The sequence below is a fragment of the Candoia aspera genome, chromosome 4, assembly GCF_035149785.1.
Source record: "Candoia aspera isolate rCanAsp1 chromosome 4, rCanAsp1.hap2, whole genome shotgun sequence".
Lineage (NCBI taxonomy): Eukaryota > Metazoa > Chordata > Lepidosauria > Squamata > Boidae > Candoia > Candoia aspera.
In genome coordinates this window covers 72,475,851-72,492,297 of record NC_086156.1, presented here as the reverse complement: position 1 = coordinate 72,492,297, position 16,447 = coordinate 72,475,851, and the positions used below count along the sequence as shown (strand labels likewise).

At 39.6% G+C, this 16,447-nt stretch overlaps 1 protein-coding gene across 4 annotated transcripts in view; it reads left to right on the top strand.

Moving 5' to 3' along the window:
• Positions 1-16,447, top strand: part of SCN4A (sodium voltage-gated channel alpha subunit 4) — a 69,632-nt gene that overhangs the window by 21,861 nt on the left and 31,324 nt on the right. For 3 of the 4 annotated variants that reach the window (XM_063300514.1, XM_063300513.1, XM_063300512.1), the window contains exons 13-15: positions 2,727-2,900; positions 4,612-4,968; positions 11,020-11,463. In XM_063300514.1, the coding sequence (XP_063156584.1) occupies positions 2,727-2,900; positions 4,612-4,968; positions 11,020-11,463 (975 nt within the window). Of the gene's footprint in view, positions 1-2,726; positions 2,901-4,611; positions 4,969-11,019; positions 11,473-16,447 lie in introns of all 4 variants that reach the window. The other variant, XM_063300515.1, reaches the window with a different exon arrangement.

Below are 16,447 nucleotides of genomic sequence, written 5' to 3'. Positions count from 1 at the left end.
AGTGAAAACGATTTTACCATTTCTCTACCCTATTTCAGGGTAGCAAAATGAGGAGGCTATATAAGCAAACTTTACTGAAAGCAATGACATTTGAGAGAAGACAGAGATGAAACTCACTGTTGCTGCCAAAAGAGGAGTTTTAACCTTACCATTCCTCATGCCCAAAGCCCTAGAACAGGAAGCATAATGTGGCCTCTAAGTATCATTGAATTAAAACTTCTATCAGCTCTTGACAGCATGGCCAGTGGAATGGAATGATGGGAGTTGTAGTGCAACAATATCTGGAGAGCCTCCTTTGCTCATCCTTGCTCTGAAGCAATGTTATAAGAAGATGCAGCATTGCCATGATGATGGCCTCACAACCACCAAGGCTGTATTCTCAGCTAGAGATTCAAGTCAGTGTGTAAACATTTGTGGAGATTGGGTTGCATAAGCAACCCTGCCTCTTCATTTAGTGTTTTGCATACAACTAGATTATTATGATTGGAGATTTAGGGGAGGCTTAACAAACACCTTTGTTATGAACTGACCATAAATTAGTTTTAACAGGAATCCAAAATTCAGCAAGGATTCAGGATCAATAATGTTGATCTCTCTAAGGAGATGGATGGACTCTGATCAGTTCCCAATAACTCTGGGGAACTTTCCTGCTGATGTTATTTTAGTTCTGCCAATGCCCTCATTTCAAGTAGGGGAAAAGACCTAGGTCCTTGGTTCACTGCCAAATTAAATGAGATGTCATCCATGCAGATCTCTGTTCAAGGGAGCTATACAGCAGCTTTACTGTATTAAAAGAAGTCTCCTATTTTAGACTTCTTTATGTGCAGGCAAATAAAGGGTTCATAAGTAGTCTCTGCATGTGGAGACCAGAAGGACATTGAACAGACAATTAAAAAAAAATCAGTTGCTGGTATCTTCCTACCAGGGTCACTGTAACCCATACACTAAAAGATGCTGAAACATCCTCATGCCTATGTGTGGATACTGAATGTATAGTTTGCATGTGATTGTCTCTTGTGGCAGGGTTATCTTTGTATTGGAATCTTGCAAATTTCATTTTCAAATTTCAAATGCCACATTTCTTCCATTATATTAGAATACGGTATTATATGATAAAATTGTAACTCAGTCACAATTTTTTAGCTAGGTTAACATGTGGTGTACATAGTACTACTTCTTTGGACCATATATTTTTAAAAATATATGTTTATACTTTTATATGCTTTCTTGTAATTGAATCTAAAGATTATGTCAATATAGCTATTATATTTGTACAAGGTAAACTTTTTTTTTAAAAAAAAGGACTTATTTTTACTTCCAAGTACTCAGAGAGATTAATAATTGGTAGTCCTTCTGTTTCTGTAATTAAATCTTTCAATATTTTCCCCTGTAAATATGTTGTTTTCATTTTGTCCTTCTAATGCTTCAGCTATCTTCATCTGAATGCTTCAATTAAAGCAATATTTAATTAAAATAATTGATAAATTAGAAGTAAAATCTTACATTACTATCATATAGATATTGGTTAATTCAACAGTTCTTACCTAGCTATGGGTATAGGATTGTCCCTTAAATAACTTAAACATCCAACTCTGTGAAGTTTTTGCTATTTTGCAGTATTTCTGGCAATTTATCTTAGAGAATTTGCAGGCCTGCACTCCCCACTGAGTTGGGTCACTAGCCAGTTTCCTTGGGAAACACAGCAGACATATTTTGTTCTGTTAACCCCATTGTATTTCCTTCATGAAATCCAATTACAAGATGAATGCTTCTGGGGCATTTGTCAGGTCTCTGATAGATTGCCAAGTCAGCAGTACTCCATCAACCCTGGAAAGCAGAAGAGCATCCAGACATAATAGTATGATGCTATTATTATTTATATCGTGCCGTGGCATGTCACAGGTTAGCACAAGGAAAAGGCAGGCTACTGATGAGCTGCTGTTAGGCTAAATATCATAAAATCTTTAATAACCATCTTTTTGGAGAAATGTTTAACTTCTATTTTCATCCCCTGAAGAAACTTAACTACAGAAGCAGAGTATAACTGCATTTTTGCATAATTTCTCCTTTATTTTGTTGATTTTCCTCTCCTTTTGTTTGCTCTTGAAACTGCGTTTCTCTCTACAAGAGAAAGGATACAGTATCATGGAGAATAAGAGTACCTCAGGTTAAATTCCAGAAATGTTTATGTCTGTGCCTTCCTGTTTGCTTGTCGTGCTTCCAGAGAGATAGTACATGATGGTGGACCATTCTGTCTTCTCTGTGGGTATGCAGATCAGGATGAATCTGGGCCATTTTATTGTCCAAGTCACTAAGGAGTATTCTGATTTGTCATTTGATGATTTGGTTTCTTTAAAATATTGTGCATCTGTTTTTGGCTGCTACTTTCCCTAACATTTGAAACTTTTGCGTACACCAGTGTTTCTCAAACTTGGCAACTTTAAGATGTGTGGCTATTTTATGAAAAAGTGTTATGAAGGAAGAAAGGGAGGGGAGGGGAGGGGAGGGGAAACTTCTGCAGTTTCCTCTGATGGCTCCGTCCCTGGAAAATTATCAAAATTTTGCCTGTCTTCCACTGAAAAGTATATGGACTGCCTGCTCTTGTTAGTTGTAGAAGGTAGTTTATGGCTACCTTTTGAATTAAACATTTTTCACTGGCACACTCTTAAAGAAAAATAAATTCTTCTCATTTTTAGAAGTCAAGTTTATATTTTCTTTTTCTGCAGGTATTCACAGGGATATTCACAGCTGAGATGGTGCTTAAATTGATTGCTCTGGACCCTTATGAGTACTTCCAGCAGGGATGGAACATCTTTGACAGCATTATTGTCACTCTCAGCTTAGTTGAGCTTGGTCTTGCCAACGTCCAAGGTCTGTCTGTGCTACGTTCCTTCCGTCTGGTAGGTGACTACTTCTGCAAACCCTTATGAAAAGACTTCTGCAGCTTCATTCTTTGACGCCTTGCCACTGAGGGCAAATCTTTTGTCTTTCCTGCACATGCTAGATGGGATAGTGTCATGCGCTGCCTACTACTGAGTAAAACAGAGACACTAATTCAGGGAAGATCAGGTTCTGGTTTATTTCAGCATAGTGCATAGCTAGAAAAAGCTGAGAGTGAAGGGAGCGTGCCGGTGCGGGGTTTAAATAGCCCGCGCCGGTCAGCGCCCCCCCCCCACCTTGGGTCGTGTCATCCCCCCAAGTCCTGTATGCTTCGTTGCCGGTAGGTGAGGGGTCGCGGGGCCCCTGCTGGTGCCCCGGGCTTCGCTCATAATCGTTTTCTTCCTCCGGCCGGTGATTGCTGTCAGCTGGGCGATATCCGTTGCGTTCCTGCTGACAGCTTCAGGTGTGCCTCGTGATCCGCCCTGTCTTTGTCGCTCTTTCTTCCCCCTTTGCGTTCTTTTGACTGGATTTTCCGGCCGGGGTCGTTCCCTTCTCCTCGGGGTCTGTGTCTGTTGTGTGTCGCTTTGCTTATCTTTTAATCCCTTACTCTTGTTTCCGTGGTATTGTCATGTGTGCCGTTGTGCTGATGCATTCAGCTCAACGGTGCTCATGACAGATAGGGTTAGGATGTTTGTTGCAAATTGGGAAGTGATATCTCGAGACCCCTTAAACAGTGCAGAGAACTGCAGATTAAATTGTTAGTGCAAAAACTGGGCAATGCCAGAGTCAGTTTCACAGCCTATGCTTTCCTGATGATTGCCCCTTGGTTTGCATTATTGTAGCTGTCTTGACCAGTGTTTCTCAACCTTGGCAACTTTAAGATGTGTGGACTTCAACTCCCAGAATTTCCCAGCCAGTCATCTTGACTGTTGTTACTGACACACTGCTGGAAATAGAAAAGTACCTGCCATTGCAGTAATAATGGCTTAACAGCAGTTCTCAAAGTTTAGTCTGAGGACCTCCGGGGGTCCCCAAGATCCTCTCAGGGAATCCGCAAAGTCAGATAAATAACTATTTAAAAATTTCACAGTTTTCATTTCTAATACAGTAAATGTCGATAGATATAACCCACATAAACCAAAGCTCCTCAATCATTTTTAAGAATGTAAGGGGGGCATGAGACCAAAATGAGAACTGCTGGCTTTGTATATTCTAACATTGCCATACAGATTTAGCCTTCTTGACTACATTTTGTTCAAAAGGAAACAAGCTAGCAGAATGTACATGTACATAGATGCATACATGTTCATGCATCTACAAAAATGTGCATCACAAATAAACATGCATCATATTCTTCTAGTTCTCCCTTTCTTCCTAGCAATCCAGCTTACATCACTGCAATTCTTGCTGCCGTTTGAGCAAATGCAGCTTCCAGCTTCTTCTCAGTGGGCTTTTCAAGATGCAGTAATTTGGGAAGGGATGCTTCCCTGTGGAAAGCCACCTAGGAAGCCTATGAGGATTGCATGCAACATAAAAACAGCCCATCCATGTTATATAGGGAAACTCAAGAAAAAAATAGCAAAAAACTATAGTGGAAACAACTCAGGTCTAAAATGCAAGCAGAAGCTTGTGATTTCAGAATACGTAACTTTAATGATCTAGAGATGCCTGTATTACTGTGGCTAAAAGCAGAATTCCATAAATTAATCATGGTCCCTCTTCCTTTTTCAGATGAGAGTTTTCAAGCTTGCCAAATCTTGGCCAACCCTCAACATGCTAATCAAGATCATTGGCAACTCAGTAGGTGCCTTGGGAAACCTCACATTAGTGCTGGCCATCATAGTTTTCATCTTTGCTGTGGTGGGCATGCAGTTATTTGGGAAGAGCTACAAGGAGTATGTCTGTAAAATTTCCAGTGACTGTGAGCTGCCACGCTGGCACATGCATGACTTCTTTCACGCCTTTCTCATTATCTTCCGCATCCTCTGTGGAGAATGGATTGAGACAATGTGGGATTGCATGGAAGTGGCTGGACAGGCCATGTGCTTCATTGTCTTTCTGATGGTCATGGTCATCGGGAACCTAGTGGTGAGTAACAGGAATGTAAGACTGAGGAAGTACAATAAAGCAGGGGTGATGAACTTTTTAATGTTTTTTTTTAAATTAGGCCTGTGAAGATCACAGAGGTGTGTAACAGTGATTCACCAATGTCACAATAAGGGATTCAGTTGTGTGTGTGTGGGTGTGTTTTAAAAGGCTTGGAATGTTATGTAAAGGCAGAAAGGTTTGCTTTAACATGCTGTTTTTGTCCCTACATTTCTTATTTTAGGAAAGACAAAATAATGCTGCTGAAAATTAGTTATTTGCTACTGAATTTCAGTGGTTTACCATCTTGGTGGAAGCTTCAAGAGACTGCAGAAATAGGCCACAAGTTGCCAACCGCTGCACCTTTTTTTTAAATTGATCAGATCCCTTTTATGAGTTTTGCAATGGAAGGCACAGTGTTTCTTTAATGCCAGTAACTTGATATGATATACCAAAAAGCAAGCAGACAGAATATGAAACACTATTAACTTCATGGATTTAGACATATTTTTTATTTTAGTAAGTACTTAAAAACACAATCAAAAGAAAAACAGAGAGAAAAGAATAAATATTCACCACTTCACCAAACTGGCTCCAACATTAGATGAATGCTGCATGTTAAAATATATTGTATTGATTGAGAACTTCAAGATTAAGCAAAAATGCAACAACTAGCGATAATACCCAGTATAATATGAATCATAGTAAAGCCTTATGTTAACAGAAACCCAAACTCTGGATGTGATACAAACCCTTGTGTATTGTTATAATCCATTGATGGTTTCCAACTTGAATTCTGTATCAGATTTGTTTTTCAAATATGAGGCTATTTCTGATATTGCTGCATATTCCTGAAACTCCCACTGCATATTTCTGACTTTAAATCAGAAGTGTTAAATGTGAAAGTCACCCGGTCAAATATGGATGCAAGAAGTTAAAGCAATTCCACTGGTTTGCCTCATGACCTTGCCATCTAACTGGAACCAGGAAAACAGAGGTATATTTTAGCTGAATGGTCCTGATGCTTCAGCCCATTTGGAAAGTATGCCACGTATCTATCCAGAAAATATTGTCCTTTTTAGTCAATATGCATGAGCTCAAATTATGGGATTGACTTTGATTTTCTACTGGAAACTGATACTGGAGCTGACACTTGTCAATTCCTGGCACAAGTCAAGTCCTCTTCACCTGCCTCTTTCCTCCCTCAGCAGGCAGTTTCTAGGTCAAGTAAGCATATTTACTTGCGATTCTCATATCTACTCAGTGGTTAATTTTAGACTCTGGAATTAGTAGTAACACTAACTTCAAAATATGATAATCCAGCCCTGCTGTGTTGGGGAGCTTTCCTTGCTCAGACTGTTGAGTGAGCCTATAGATTGTGTCCCAAATCCAGCCTTAATGGCATCACTTAATCCACCTTGAGCCTCTACATTACACTTTGAATGTTTATTTTGCTTATAAGTCATTTTCTGGTGGGCTCTTCAGTTCTCATTTTATTTCATGCTGAGGTTCAAACTATACATGCAGTTCATCTCTTATTCTGCTTGCAGAAGAAACATTCTACAACATAGGAATAAGGATCCTTTAGGGCAATGGGCATGTTACAGATTAGTACACAAATTAGTCTACAAATTAGTCATGAGGAGTTTGACTGTTAACAAAATGGCTGCTATGGTGCACATGGCAAGGTACAAAATGTCAACTTAGTAGAAGGCAAATTAGCAAGATCGTTCCTATCACCTGCTACCCCACTCCCATGCTCTTTGCCATGAGCTCATCGTTGACTTTTAACCCATCAGTGGGTACAGTTCTGAGCAAACCATTGGATTACAGGAACCCACACTTTTAGTTTCTAACAATGTTTATGGGGTTTAAGTGCAGCCCAGAGGCAGCATTGTAAATGAAGCTGATGCTAGAGGATGCTGCTTTGCTTTGTAACATGATAGCTTTCTATTTAGTTTTAATATAAAAAATCTCAAAACCTAAGGAGACTGCTGGACACCAGTAGAGGCATCTATATGCATAGACAAATACAGAAAAAACATTTTAGAGGTAAACAAAAAAGCTCTTCCCCTAAAAATGATCTCCCCACAAATCAAAATTTTGCTGCAGATATCTGCTGCTCTGGGTATTGGCTAAAAGTTGCTGTTGGGAAAGATTATTTGGACTCTTATCCTTTGTGATTAATGAAACAGCCCCTGGGAAGACAATAAAAGGAATGAAGCTTACTCAAAGCAAATTCCCAAAATGGTAGGTTCAGCTGCAGCTGCTAAGTGTACGCTACAAACTGAATGTGTGAATGAGATGCACATGTCTGGAAAAATTTCTGTGATCTGCATATGCTCAATGAAGAAGCAGAAAGGGCTGTGGCTCCATAATAAATCTTCTTCCATCCAGGCTAGGTGTGGAGAAACCCTGAAAAGAAAGAAAACATACCCCACCCCACCCTGATTTTAATGTTAGAAATTTAAGCAACAGGGTATCAATGTTGCTGCTTAACACCCCACAATTGCTGGATTCAGATATGTTGACTTATTTTCAGTTGAAACACATTTTCTCTATGGGAAAATAAGCAGGTGGGAATGTAATTCAAGCAAAGAAGGTAACAAAGAGAAAACACCTTTTAAAAAACAATAGCCTTTCTTCCTTCCCCCAGGTTGCAGCCAGACAACCACCCTTTTTTGGAAAAAGACAGTGGAGAGAAACTATATGCTACTAAAAATCATGTGTAATTTGCTCCCTCCTTTTTTGTCCATTGGGGTGTGCATCTAAAGGTGCAGGAAACTGCTGCTTCTGCTCCTCACCTATAATCAACACTCAAGCAAAATGGAGGAGTTTTGAAAGTTTCACACATGCCTTCTGACAGTTCTCTGAGGACTGGCTATTTTCCTTGGGTCCCTTAATCTTTTAGGAAACTTCTTGGAAAGTGATACGTGCAAAGGAACTGCTTGCTGTCAGTGAAAGGGATGACCTCAGTAAATGGCTGCATTGATATAAAATAGTCTAAGGTAAAATTAAAACAAAGTAATATATTAAAACTGGTTAGTACTTCAGTGGAAACCACCAAGAAATCCTGGGGCTGTAGGCATGGCTCGAACATCCCAGGAGAAGGCAAAGGCAAACCACTTCATATTGTTTCCAAGGAAAATATATGGATGCTTCAAGCTCAACCCAAGGGAACCTTTTGTTTTAGCACCACACATTTCAGAAAATAACCCCCCCTGCCATGCTAGGAATAGTGGAACAATAGTAGGAAGCATCTATGTATTCAGGTCAGGTGGATACTACTTGCTTTCATCATGATGAGAATCCCAGAGAGAAGAGTCTGACTGAATTTCTCAGATTATTTTGAAAGAATTAGGCAGATAACTATTTGCAGATCTCTAGTATTATATGTAGAATTGACGTTTGGAAATCCTCTACCTGAATCAATGGTACGTGGATTTTTCAGGTAGAACTTTGTCATGCAGTCCAGCTTTTATTGCATGAAATGAAGCTCAATTCTGTTTTTGGAGTATGCGCCAAAAGGCTTCTTGAAAAGGCAGATGCAAGGATATCAGTTTGAGAATATCCTTTACACTTTGCACTTTCTCTTGAGTTGTTTATGAGATAAGTGCATACCCAAAGGCTCATTATGACTATGATGTTGGTATGGGAATGCATACTAACTTCAGAATTCTATAGCCTCCTCCTGCTTAACAGTATCTATGAGGAGTATTACCAACAGTGCTGTCAAAAGGGATGTCTCCCGTCCTATTGCAATTCAGCTTCCATAGCATATCCAAAGGCCCCAATCTCTTTGTGGGATGCTATGCCTTGAGCATGAACAGAAAGCCCCTCCACAACACAAAACAATCCCATTAGTACGCATGTTTCTAAACCTGCACATGTGACTTCCAGTCTCCATTCTGTCGTCTCTCATTTCAAGCCAAGAACTTCTCATGTTAAGATTGTTGTAGCCTGACCTAAGGAACTTGGTATACTTCTGGAGTCTCTTGAGCTAGCTACCCTTTTTCTGCCTATGCCAGGTTCAGGACTTACATCACAATTTATGAGATTTATAGGAAAAAGAGTGGAAGTCCCCAACTTGAGCCAGCGTTAGAGTTATAAATGGTAGCCACAACTCTGTGCTGTAAGGGGTACTTAAAAGAAGCCCCCAAGAGCTTAAAGGAAACCAAAGGAGTTTATATAAAGGTCCCAGTTAAGTCATGAGGCATAAGATGTGTGCAAATAGCCGTGACCTTGAATATCAGCAGAATCCCTTCTCAAATGTATTCCTGGCAGGACAGAAGCACAAACATCAACAGCTGTGAGTGGGCAGGAAGCCGGCTTTTCACAGCAAACACATTCCACTTTTTTGCTGATGTTACTGTACGCCCTTGTGCCAGTCCTAATGGTGCTTATGATAAGAAAGTTGTGGGAGCGCACAGAAGAGGATTTTGCTTTCAGCCGAATGTGGGAGCCCAAAAGCAGGGTCCCAAATTCAGGAGAACTTCCTTGCTGGAGCAAACTGAGATCCAGCATCCTGTTTTCAACAGATGACTACAAGAAATCCAAACGTAGGCCATGTGGGTATTAGACTCCCCTGCTGCTTGCCCTGAAGAGTTGGTATTCAGTGGAATACAGCTTGTGAATATTGGAGGGTCTGGTTATCTGTCATGGCTAAGAGTAGCCGAAACCCCATACATTTGTCTAATCCCATTATGAACCCATATATGATCATAGCTTTCACTCATCTTTTGGCAATAGATCCTGTAAGTTCATGATGTACTGTGTGATGAAGAGCTTCCTTTTTTCCTGTTGAGAACTGTTGCTGATCAATATACTGGGGTTGTCTGGACCACAGTCACTAAACCCTGGAGCCCAACACTGCCTATTGCTCATCAGTTTTATTTCATAAGAGAAGAAATTTTTCTCTTCCCCCCTTTCTTCTTTGGCCCCTTCCAGACCACCATGGGTTGCCACCATTCTCAAAATATTAGAAGCATATAAGCTCTCCCCCCGAGTGACCAATTACAAAGCGCAAAATAGTGCAAATAATGACCCTTTCACCTAAGTATGGTATTGTGTGTCATTGTGATTTAGCGACCAAGTATGTTGGGCTGTCTCATAATGCTGTTTGCCAAACCGAGCAAGTGTTTTTAGGCTTCTCTTCAAAGAAGAGCAAATATTTTAATACGATTTTTGCTTATTGAATATAATAATCTTGAATCAGGCAAGTATCAATCAAGGTAGAATTTATATTCTTACCATTATACACAGTTGAAGAAAATAGTGGTTTCTTTGGGGATTTTAACTTGGGAAGACATTTGCTATAGTTTTCTTTCTATCTTTCCTCTGGAGCCTATCTCAGAAGCAGGGAATTAATTAGGGAGGAGGTTATTTTACTTGTTTTAAATATACCTTATCCATAACATACAGTATACATCTCACTGGCTTTTACTGCTACTGTATGTTCTCCACAAGTCTCAGAAAGCACGCCAAACATGCAGAAGTTGGTGTAATAGCGTAATACGGATGGGTTATGACTCAAGGTCTAGATCTGTTTCAATGTTTTAATGTAACCAACCTGCCACAAAGCTCCTGGCTGACAAGTTGATAAATAAAATAAGGTGGAGACTTCATGCTTAGATGCAGAGAGTAGCATCCTGATAAAATTGTAGGAAATGCTTAGATAAACAAAACATTTGAGGCAAGAGCAGCATCTTTGGAAGCAAAATAAACCGTGTTATAATACAGCAAATTCTTATTTTGCATGATTTATACCAGTCATATAAAATTCAGATTTTCTTAAAAGAGAACATGGATTATTTGGGAGCATAAGTTATTTTTCTACATTTCTTTTCCATTCTCTTTCTCTTTCGTTAATCCTTATGAATTGGGTGACCGTTTTCAGAGTGTTTCTAATGAACATGAATATGAATCTATCTTTGGTTACTGCCCACTGTTGTCTCGTGGTCACAAGATCAGGACTGGGGACAAAGATCCCCATTCCAGAGCATGTGAAAGCATTCTGAATAAAATTTTAAGTGATATTTGCTTTTGTTTTTTTAGGTACTCAACCTGTTTTTAGCTTTGCTGCTTAGCTCCTTCAGTGCTGACAGCCTGGCAGCATCCGATGACGATAGCGAGATGAACAATTTGCAAATTGCAATTGGCAGAATCACCCGAGGGATTGATTTTGTAAAGAAACATGTCCTCCTGCTATTTCACAGGGAACTGAAAGAGAAAACAGAGCTACCATCTGAGGAACCAGATGACAGTAAAAAGAACTTTGTTCTCAACCACATGGACACTCTTAACCATGTGGACACAGGCCAGGATTTCAAATTGGAATACATGGATGGAATAGTAAAAAAAGAGCAGCTCATTGATGAACTGGACCAAATGAACTTCATTAATAATCCCAACCTGACCATACATGTGCCTATAGCATCTGAGGAGTCTGACCTTTATGATGAAACTGATACAGGTGAAGAGACGGCTGATGACACCCAGGTGAGTTCTGTCCCAAAAGGCTAGTGCAGAGATGCAGCTAGTTGGAGTTCTTTGAAACATATTCACATTCAATGTCCTTTGATGAGACTTTCCTCAAAAATGTTTGTTCAAAGGTAGGTTGTCTATCATTACCAAATGCATTATGCATTGAAGGAGATTCTAGGACAATTCTTGTTCACCAGAAGTGTATAGTTTCATGGGGGAAGTGAAACTGGGAGGAAAGAAAATGGAGCGACTAGTAACAGAAGAATCAAAGGAGATTATGGCAAGCTACTCCTCTAACAAAAAGCATTTGTTCTTTTTCAAATGCATCCTATGATTTTGTTTACATACATACATACATACATGCATACATGCATATATCAGTATGCTACTTGTACTGTTTTCATGGAGAAAATCTATGTGGTCACTAGGAGTCGAAAATAACTTGATGGCACATAACCAATCACATTATTTGTACCTCCTAGTTGGTGGGATACAGGCAACAGTATGATGGCTTGCAAGGGAGCCTCTACTTGAGAAATCCTAGGTTGCAGAGGATGACATGATAATGCTAGGAGTGAAACTGATCTTTGGTTGCACTTGTGGTACATTGTCTAAAATGGGCCAAAATCTGATTTGCATTGTGTCCTTGCTGTTAGCAAGAAATGCTGTATATAATATGGGTATGGTTAAGGCTGGTAACCAAATCTACTCTTTTCTTCTCCTATTAAAAGTGTTATGTGAATGTCTTGATTAAACAAAGTTATAATGGGCAGCAAAAGTCAATATATAAAAGCATATTCAATGATGACCATGATATATAGTAGACTGAGAATATAAGGGAAGTAAATAGGAAAGAGAATGAATTAACAAATGAAATGGAAGAAAAATAGGTATGTTTTGTGTTTGTGAAGCTAAGAGAAAGGTGAATAGTGTAGTAAATTGGAATGAAGATGGACTGACCTTATGAAGAGGGGTTGATGGATACATGCATGGAAATGAAGCTTTAATTATGAATGAAGGGATTAAAGTGTGACTTGTTTGTTTGTTTGTTTGTTTGTTTATTTATTTATTTTTCAGACTTCTATTACCACCCATCTCCCCCAAGAGAGGGGGCTCTGGGTGGTTTACAATAAAATCAGAGTTAAAATCATGAAATATAAATTACAATATATAAACGAATAAATAAGAATAAAATAGATACCAGACCCAAGGAGCAAAGCTCTTATTCAGTGGGGAGAGATCTATGGTGCTAGCCACCCCCAAGAAGTTAAGGCAACAGGCTAGAAACTTTCATGCCTCAGGCTAGTCCCGCCTTAGGCATGAAAGCCGGCTGGGTGACCCTGGGCCAGTCACTCTCTTTCAGCCCAACCCACCTCACAGGGTGGTTGTTGTGGGGAAAATAGGAGGAGGAAGGAGTATTAGGTGTGTTCACCACCTTGAGTTATGTATAAAAATAATAAAGGCGGGATAGAAAATAAACAAACAAACAAACATTTAAAAGTATAAATTGGTATCATTCAGGTTGTAATGAGTCCAAACAAATTCTTAGATTTATGGTAATTGCATGTTGCACTCCAGTCTTTTACAATAGTAAAAGAACCAAGGATGACTTCTTGGAAAAAGACTGTAGCATTCTGAAGGAATGTGATTGGGGGAAAAAGTTATTTTATTAGATGAAAGACTGAAAGAATTAGTGGAAGATACAAGGGTGATAAGTGATTCTGATTGTAGGATGGACCATTTTTTTTGCTAGTGTCAGGAGTAGATATTGGGGGGGAAATGGACATCCAAGAAATGGAAAGAAGTGAGAAAAATGTGAAGTGGAAGTAGAATAGGTCTTGATGAAAAAGTATTAGAAGGTAGAATAATCCATCAATAGAATGAATGGAAAGTTGATAAAAGAAAAGAAGATGTGGAGCTGTTTGAAACAGTGAAAGAATTATGTTACAGAGTGACAATAAACATTTGTGGAGTTATCTAATAGGAAGTATGAAAAGGGATCTTTGGTGGAATTATGAAATGAAAGGTTTTGGATGAGGAAAAATGCATTTAAGAAAATGCTGCAAAAATGTAAAAGAAAGATATTGTATAATAAGTCTAGAGAGAAAAAGATAGATGTAATGAATATAGAAAGCAAGGAACTATTAAGACTAAAAGAAGCAGAAATAATGTACAGTAGTGATTTTGGAATCAAGTGAAAAGCGCTTAAACAAGAACGTATTTACTCCAGGAGAGTAAATGAAAAGAATACGGTGCTGATCTTGCTGGTTCTCACTCCTAGAAGGTAACAAGTCAGCATAAAACAAATGGCTGGTGCACTATTTACAATACAAAAAGAGAGGAAAAATAAAAATGCTTCACCACCCCTTATCATCATACTGTAGGCTTGATTGTGAGCTCATGCCCACCTTCAGTCGAGAACAGGCATCTTTCTCCTCCAGCGCGCTAGGCCTCTCTTCTGTCCCTCTATATTCCAGAGCTGAATCAGTGGAACTGCCACCAGATTGCTGAGGAAAAACCCAAGTGGCCATTGAAAGGAATGTGGTAGCAGCTTTTTTGATTAACACATTTTATTAAAAGGCATAAGCTTTCATGATCTTCATCTCACTTCACCAGATGGCTAGAGTGATATAGTATTTAAATTGGGGTGAGGTGAGAGCGGGGAAGGGAGGGGAAGATAGGTTGGTTATTCAGATGCAGGTTACATGTGAGACAGCCTTCTTTAATTGTAAGCCACCCAGAGTCATGAATGTGAGATGGGCAGCTATATAAATTGAATACATGCATACATACATACATACATTGCAAGCACCTTATCAGTTAAAAACTGTGCTCTGTTAAAAACCCATAGTGTTTGTTGAGACCTTCTGAAATTGCCTGAAACCTCTTGATGTATGTAAGTTCGGTAATTTCTCACTCAGTGGTGCTGTTAGTGGTGCTCCACTTTTCCAAAACAGTCACTTTGCTATTTAATGATGTCCTATTTTTCCAAAATAGTCACTCTGCTATAGAGTGTTCTGAGAGTCTGAAATGTGCTGTTACTACTTTGTCCTTGTTTTGAGTCCTGATTTCAAATTTGTGTCCATTAATTCTTTTATGCAAGATTTCTCCGATTTGTCCTATGTAGAATCCAGAGGGGCGCTGCTTGCAGATTATGGCATATATCACATTAGAGGAAGAGCATATCAAGGCACCTCTAGTCTTGTGAGTGTACTTCTTGGGGTCTATGATGGTGCTCTTCACAGGAGCAAGATAGATACCTGGATTTGTTGCCAGACTGCTTTGTATCATTCCACCAGATTTCCCAAATTTGCCAGTCCCATTTCTAGCCAGCAGAGCTGTCTCTGTATCCAATTCAGATACCCCAGAGCCCCTTCCTCCCTGCTTCTTCATCCTAACTTTAAATTGCACTTATCCGAACAAGCTGGTCTTCTAACTGGTACACATTCATATTACATTTTTGCACTTTCATACCAATGCCATCCATTTTTTTTTCTGTTTTCTCAGCCCCCTCTTGAAGGCAGGGATCTTCTCCCACCGTCACTCGAGGAGGACCTCCTTCTTCAGTCTGATTTTCAGCCAGACTACCCTGATCCTGGGTGTTGGTGCTTTCTCAATAATTGCACTGCCAGTAACAATCTGGTCAATCACTTTTTCAGCCACCACTTTTTTTAGTCAACGTATTTCTGTGCCACACCAGCTCAGCTGTTAGTGAATCCCATTCTTCTTCCTTTCTGATATTTTATCACTTTCTTTTTCTTTCCAGCAATTGCCACTGTCACTTTTTGGCTGCTTCTCCTTCCCTCTCTGTCCTAATGCTCCTTAATCCAGCTCTGCCCTCTCCTCAGCTTCTTGCCATGCCACAACTCCATGTACTATTCAACAATTCCAAAATTCCTGTCAACAGCATTCCTCTAACCGCCTTCTTAACTATCTTCTCTTTCTTCCGACCACTATTAAATTTCCCTGCTTGTTTTTTTAACAGCCAACTAATAGCTTCCAGCCGGCTTCCCTGTCCTGTTGTGAGTAGCCTACCCACTACACACAGACACTTGCCACCTTTTGGGGAAAGTCACAATGTTTAGAACTCACCCCCTTTTCTACCACCTGACTTTTCTCTCTCCCAGGACCTAAGACATACCACATTCCTCAGCTGCCATTACTACACACACAGAGAGTCATAAAATTGGTGTGTGGGGGGGGGAGGGGGGCTAGCCACTCTTCTTGCCACTCCATTCACCCAGAGCAAGGCAGGGGCCAGGAGGAATCTCAATATTAGGAAGACTGTAGTGGTTTCCTGGGCAGTGACATCTTCAGGATGTCATGACAGCAGATGGCACATTAAAAAATGCTTTCTGTGTTCCAGTGTAAGATACTAATTCGATAGCAATGAAGTATGCACTGAAAGAGGCTTATATAGTAAGCATTTAAAGAGAGCACTGTTCTGAATAGAAATGTGTTCCTTACGAAATGGACTTTCAAAGAGAGCGGCCTGTTTAAATGGAGTGTGTGAATGAAAATTTGGAGTCTAAATGTGCATGTTGCGTAAAGGCAAAGAAAACCAGACCCATTGTTCTTCACCATAAGAAAAAAGAGACACGGTACCTCCTGGAGAAGATTCACACAAGATCTTAGTCTTGTCACAAAGGCTAATATCACTGGAGGGAACAGATTACTAACGACAACATTTAATGATGACTTTTCCAGATACACATTTACTTATTTGATCAGTGAGAAAAGTCAAATGCTGGAAAAATTTAAGAAGTATATTGCAAGAGTCTCAGACTCTGCAAATACTGGAGACAAGCACACAATGAAGGAAGTAGTAAGAATGAACAAGAGAGTGTTGAGTTTTGAGGCAATAACATGTATCCTTGAGCCAAATGGGAATTGGCAAAGAAAAATAATTATTTTCTGACAGAAATGAAAGGATTCATGTTGCTTGGATGCCAGACCATAAAAGCAAGTTCTTAGGAGACCCACTTGTGCCTGCTATTAT